The 6,944-nt window shown below is 40.9% G+C and overlaps 1 protein-coding gene across 1 annotated transcript in view; it reads right to left on the bottom strand.

Moving 5' to 3' along the window:
• LOC106522678 (NACHT, LRR and PYD domains-containing protein 12-like) overlaps nt 1-6,944 on the bottom strand; it is a 43,741-nt gene that overhangs the window by 26,555 nt on the left and 10,242 nt on the right. Inside the window, 4 exon segments of the mRNA XM_014015802.1 lie at nt 1,761-1,839; nt 3,677-3,796; nt 4,794-4,928; nt 5,007-5,114. Of these exon segments, the coding sequence (XP_013871256.1) occupies nt 1,761-1,839; nt 3,677-3,796; nt 4,794-4,928; nt 5,007-5,062 (390 nt within the window). The 5' untranslated portion in view covers nt 5,063-5,114.

Below are 6,944 nucleotides of genomic sequence, written 5' to 3'. Positions count from 1 at the left end.
TATTTACTCTGTAATATTTTAAAGCAAAGAAAAAAGAATAAATTTAACAATGAATAGTTCCTGGATAAACTATGAGAGGATTGCCACATGCCAAACTCCTTTTAAGAAAATTGTTATAAGATATGAAAATACAGTTGTTTGGAGATCACTGTGATGAACTACCATCCCAAATTTGAGGCAAATGTATCAAAAAAAAGTGCTGAGTTATGGTAAATGTAGCATTTTAGCTGTAGCAGCAATGTTTGATTTTTAGTTTGACAGCAGTACTGTTAGCCTTGGAGGGCCTGAAGTCGTTGTGTCACCAGACACAGGTAGAATTCTAGGGTGGCAGGGTGGAAGTTGGGCAGAAAACCACAAAAACCTGAAATGCAAAATGGCCGACATATCATTTTTTGTCTTGAGTTCACTTGCTTTTGCAAGCGGTGGTCACTGATGACACACACCAAATTCTGTGCAGATTGGATGATGTACAGTATCAGTGAGCTACAAGTGTTTATGTAATGTAGGTGGCGCTGTTGAGTCAAACTCCAATGTAATCCCATAGGCCTCTTCATAGTTCTATTTGGGGTAAGCTCCGCCCTCTAAGGCTATCGCTGATGGATATCCCTTTGTGCCTCGCGCGTATTCTGAATAAACCAATAGTCCTCCGGGACATATATAAGCTGGCCAGCCCGGAGCTCGCCTCCCTCTTTTTCTTCAGCTACCGAGCTATTAACTACYCTTTGAACTTCACCATGCCCAGCCAGACGAAGATTTGCACCGCCTGCGGCACTGGATACATGCAGGCCTCCGACCTGCATGTGGTGTGTGAAAGGATCTTCAGCGCCGACCATGCCAACCAGGGTATGGCGACGGACGTCGCCTGCCGAGCTTGTAGAAGATTGCCGCTAGAAGAAAGACGACGGCGGGCTGAGTTCTTCACGGAGCTGGAAGAAGACATCGACGCCTTCGCGTTTGTGGCAGTCGACGACATCATTTCCCTCGAACCGGAGTTTGAAGACACCGCTTCAGAGGCCTAAGACAACAGCGGCAAACAAACCCACCCCTCCCAGGCGGCTGGGCTGGAGTCGAGCGCCCGCAGTCAGGAAGAGCCCAGGGAGCTGGGCCTTCCTCTATCCACCACCAACCCACTGTCTTCCATTGGGGCGCTCATGATCGCCCCATCAGCAGATAGAATGATTAAAGTCACAACAAGATTTGCTAACAACAGTCATTCTTAGATATCCATCCATCCATCCATCCATTTTCTTCCGCCTATCCGGGGTCGGGTCGCGGGGGCAGCAGCTTCAGAAGGGAGGCCCAGACCTCCCTCTNTTCTAAATGTTGGACAAAAGTCCACTGGTCAACATGTAGACAGACTGACAGTCCACTGGTCTACATGTTGGACAGACAGACAGGCCACAGATCTACATGTTGGACAGACTGATGGTGCACTGCTCTACATTTTTGAAAGACTGATGGTCTACTGGTCTATGTTTTGGATGGACAGCCAGTCCWGTGGTCTACATGTGGGACAGACATATAGTCACTGGTCTATGTGTTAGATAGACAGACAACCCATTGGTCTACATTTGAGGCACACTGACAGTCCACAGGTCTACATGTTGGTCAGACAGACAGTTCACTGGTCTATTTATTGGACAGATTCAGAGTTCACTGGTCTACAAGTTGGACCGACAGTCAGTCCACTGGTCTGCAAAGTTCAGCATGGAAATGACTGTGGACACAACAGATGAAAGACTTGTTGGACATTTACACACCATAAATATGGAGTCCAGCTGGTTCTGATGCTGCTGGGTAGACTGAGGACTGGGAACATCTGATCTTTGCTGGTCCACTCTGTTGAGGAATCATGTTGACTTTATAACATGAAAAGATTTCAGATTGACTAAAATTGGTTGAGCAGGTCTTCTTGATGAGTTATTCTTTGTTAATAAACAAAGAACTCATCCAGAGGACATATTTAAACTTTTTTTTTATTGTTTTCTACTTGGATTATTGAGATGCATCAGAATGTTTGAAACTACAGTGGTTTGCAAAAGTATTCAGTCCCCTTGAACTTTTATACCTTTTACCACATTTCAGGCTTCAAACAAGATATAAAAATTATATTTTTTGTGAAGAATCAACAAGTGGGACACAAATGGGAAGTGGAATGAAATTTGTTGGATATTTTAAACTTTTAACAAATGAAAAACTGAACGTGCAAAATTATTCGGCCCCCTTGTGTTATTACTTTGTAGCACCACCCTTTGTTGTGATTACAGCTACTGGTCTCTTGGATTATGTCTCTATCAGTTTTGCACATCAAGAGACTGAAATTCATGCCCATTCTTCCTTGCAAAGCAGCTCAAGCTCAGTCAGATTGGATGGAGAGCATTTGTGAACAGCAGTTTTTAGCTGTTTACACATATTCTCAATTGGATTCAGGTCTGGACTTTGACTTGGCCATTCTAACACCTGGATACGTTTATTTGTGAACTATTCCATTGTAGAGTTTGCTTTATGTTTTGGATTATTGTCATGTTGGAAGATAAATCTTCGTCCCAGTCTCAGGTCTTTTGCAGACTCTTAACAGGTTTTCTTCCAGAATGGTCCTGTATTTGGCTCCATCCATCTTCCCATCAATTTTAACCATCTTCCCTMTCCCTGCTGAAGAAAATCAGGCCCAAACCATGATGCTGCCACCACCATGTTTGACCGTGGGGATGGTGTGTTCAGGGTAATGAGCTGTGTTGCTTTTACGCCAAACATATCGTTTTGTATTGTGGCCAAAAAGTTAGATTATGGTTTCATCTGACCAGAGCACCTTCTTCCACATGTTTGCTGTGTCCTCAACATGGCTTCTGGCAAACTGCAAACGGGACTTCTTATGGTTTTCTTTTAACAATGGCTTTCTCCTTGCCACTCTCCCATAAAGGCCAGATTTGTGCAGTGTATGACTGATTGTTGTCCTATGGACAGATTATCCCACCTCAGCTGTAGGTCTCTGCAGTTCATTCAGAGAGATCATGGACCTCTTGGCTGCATCTCTGATCAGTCTTCTCTTTGTTCGAGATGAAAGTTTAGAGGGACGGCCAGGTCTTGGTAGATTTGCAGTGGTCTGATACTCCTTCCATTTCAATATCATCGCTTGCACAGTGCTCCTTGAGATGTTCAAAACTTGGGAAATCTTTTTGTATCCAAATCTGGCTTTAAACTACTCCACAACAGTATCTGCCTGGTGTGTTCCTTGGTCTTCATGATGCTCTCTGCACTTTAAACAGAACCCTGAGACTGTCACAGAGCAGGTGCATTTATATGGAGACTTGATTAGATACAATCACAGGTGGATTCTATTTATCATCATCAGTCATTTAGGACAACATTGGATCATTCAGAGATTCTCACAACTTCTAGAGTGAGTTTGCTGCACTGAAAGTAAAGGGGCCGAATAATATTGTGCACCCCACTTTTCAGTTTTTTTATTTGTTAAAAAAGTTTAAAATAACCAATAAGTTTTGTTCCACTTCAGGACTGTGTCCAACTTGTTGATTTTTCACAAAAAAATGCAATTTTATATTTTTATGTTTGAAGCCTGAAATGTGGTAAAAGTTTGAAAAGTTCAAGGGGGCCGAATGCAAGGCACTGTAACTCAGTTACATTTTAGACAACGATTAAATAGCATTCAACTCACCTCTCTGCTGATGGAATTTCTTCCAATTTAAAATCAATAACATCAATCATTGACTGATCACTCTTCAATGACACACAGCTGGGTTCGGGTTCAGGTTCAGGTTTGAGTTTTTTGTGAATCCTATTAGAAAAAGTGACATTTACTGGTTGAATCATGGTGATGGGTGTCAGTTACTGAGACTGGATCCTGGAACATTCTGGGTGAAAGGGATGGGATTATTTGTTCTTAGATGTTCATCCTGAAACCATCCTTTCCAGATGCAGAACACCACATTTGTAATTCTAGAGTCCATCTTCTCCAGTTTTCATTGTCATCCTGCAGCAGTCATATAATTCTTCTCTAACTAGTTTCTACTTTGGCAATCCAGATTATTGACAGCAGCAGAACAGGGAACTGCAGCTTCCTCTGTGTTTGTGAGAGACCGAAAGATGAGAAGATGGACTCAGAGTCACAGACTGAAATCACTGATTCTGAGAATTTTCTGAAACTACAGAACTTGCTGAACAAATCAAGCTCTCTTTGTTTCAGCTGCTGGGAACAAAAATGAAATTCCACCCAGAGACTAGGACCAAGGAGGATTTAGACCAGAACTCTTGGCTCTGACTCTGTTCCAGAATGACGGAGACATGGAAATCAGGAAACCATTCAAAGATTCATTAAGATTGTTCCTAGAAAATAATGAAAAATAACAATAAAAGTAGTTCTGCGTGTTCTGGTTCTGTCTCTGCAAGCCTGAGTTTTAGGGCAGGGTCTTTGTTTATCAAATGACAAGTGGATTGTACAGCTGAGAGTTTCTGTTAATATAGAGACAACAGCAAGCTCAACATTCATATTTTTTTCTAAAATCTATCAGATGGATAATCTGAATGTGAGAACAATAAAAACCAGAGCTGATGGCTCAGTTTGGTTCTGGTTCTGTTCACTACACAATCAGCATCCTTTATAACCTCACATTTGATCAGAAAAATTCTCCCTGTTCAGCAAAAAGTTTTAAACAATTTACAGACAGAAAGCAGCAACTTAGTCTGAGAAAAATGAAATAAAAATCAACTTAAAATCAGCAGAAAACCTTTATCTTTAATATCATCCAGATATATGAACTCTGAAGAACACTTACTGTTTGCTGGAGGAAACATTTTGGTTGAATGTYATAGGAGGATCCCTTGACATGTTGCTCTTTAAGGACACAGAGCTGAGTTCTGGTTTAGGTTCCGGTTCTGATTCAAGTTCTGTATCAAGTTCAGGTTTATTCCTGTGAATAAAGTCAGAGCGTTGATGCTGAGCTGTGACATGGAGAAGAGTTGTGGACAGGTAGAGATGGTTCTCTCACCTCTGATTGGTTTTAGAGGGAGGGACTCCCTCCTCTCTGTCCTCACACTGATCCATGCTGCTGAACTCAGTGAATCCACATCAGCTCACACTCATGTTCTACCTTCACCTGCAGAGGAAACACAAATCAGTTATTATTTCCATCATTTGGGCTGTAAACATGCATAAACATGCTCCTCCTCTGGTTGGCTCTTGGTCTCTGTTTCATCTCAGTTGAGTGCAGTCAGACAGCAGAGTGAGGCAGAGGAAGCTGCCATCAGCTGCTGTACTTCTATCTGTCCACTAGATGAAGTCATGGAGCTGCAGCCCAGCACACACATTTCACACCCTGTCTGACTTTGACTGGAAGCTTCTTTCTGTTTGGACTCATTCAAGTCAACTTGTTCTATTTTAACTTCTTCATATTCACTTGTTTCTTCCTCAGGGGTCACCACAACATGCCATTCTTCTTCATCTCACTCTGACATCTTCATGTTCTTTCCAACAACATCCATAAATATTTTGTTGTTTTCCTGGCAGCTGCATCTTTAACATCTAACCAATATACCCACAGTCCCTCTGCACATGTCCAAACCATTTCTGTCTGGTCCCTCTAACTTTGCCTTCCTGTCATTTGACCTGTGCTGCGCTTTTGATAATCTCAATCCTAATCATAATCTGTCCTTGTCACTCCCAAGGAGAACCTCAGTATCTTGAGTTCTGTCACTTCCAGTACAGTTTCCTTTTTGTTAATGCTGTTTTCTCCAAACCATACAACTCTTGCTAATAACTTCTGTTTGTGAACCTTTCCTTTGATCTTTTCCTGACATCCTTTTGTCATAAATCACTAATAAAACTTTTCTACTTCCAATTCAGGCAGCTGTAGATGAGTGGTTAGGGTAGTCGTTCCTATGATACCAGAGATGGTGATTCGATTCTACCACTACTCGGTCAAATGTCGAAGTGTCCCCGGGCAGGGCCCACTTTACCTCCTGCTAGGCCCCAGGGTTAAGGGGTCCTGTAAGCCCTCCCAGATTTGGAACCCTGTAGTGGTCACGTAAAATATATCTTATATTACAAGTTTTAACACTGAGTACCGTTCAGACCTATAAAGGAGAGATTCTTAACCCATGGGCTGAGCCAAATTGTGGGCCGTGAGCGCAACCTTGAGGGCCTCAAAAGAACAGCAGTTTTTAACTTTTGGCCGCAGAGGGCCGTGGGACCGCACTGATTTTGAATAAGGTGCAATACACTTTCTCACCACTGGTAGCAGTAGTGCGCTACTCAGATGTTTAACAACCTTTTTTACTATGAAGAAGAAGAACCTTAGAAACCTGCCTAGAATGGAAACTTATATTAAATTAAAAATAGAAGCAAAAATGAAGGTAACCCACCAAAAAATGCCAAAGTTTTTCACTAATATTAAGTGCAGCTTCGGCTTCTACCATGCAATATTTTAAAAGTTCAAAACAATATCAAATACGGTTGCATATATAGCTATATTTTAATCTGCACTTTGTCAAATTTGTTTTTGTAATTAATTTTTAAGCATTTTGCCAAAAAGCTGTTATTGTTATTGTTTGTCACTAATATGAAAAGCAGCTTCTGGTTCTACCATGCGAAAGTTTAAAAAGGCTTTATTTTCATTTGTACTTTATCAAATTTATTTTTAGTTTTTTTATTTTGAATATTTACATTAAGTATTTTTGAATGTATTTACTTTATAATCACAATTTTATTTACCGTCTATTTTTGTTGTTTATGTAAAAAATATTTTGTGTTGATAAGCCTGAGTGGTCCGTTGACTGACCTTTGTATTTGTTCAAATAATTGTTATGGGCAGGTTAGAATGGAAAAAAATGTTTGTCATAATGTCTTGTGATTATTTGACAGGAGTTTTTCTTTTAATCTGTATGTGTGTTTTATTTAGTTATAATGCAAATACAATACAAATTAAACC

The sequence above is a fragment of the Austrofundulus limnaeus genome, unplaced genomic scaffold (assembly GCF_001266775.1).
Source record: "Austrofundulus limnaeus strain Quisiro unplaced genomic scaffold, Austrofundulus_limnaeus-1.0 Scaffold134, whole genome shotgun sequence".
Lineage (NCBI taxonomy): Eukaryota > Metazoa > Chordata > Actinopteri > Cyprinodontiformes > Rivulidae > Austrofundulus > Austrofundulus limnaeus.
Note: the sequence above shows the minus strand (reverse complement) of the source record. Positions and strands in the feature narration are given on the sequence as shown.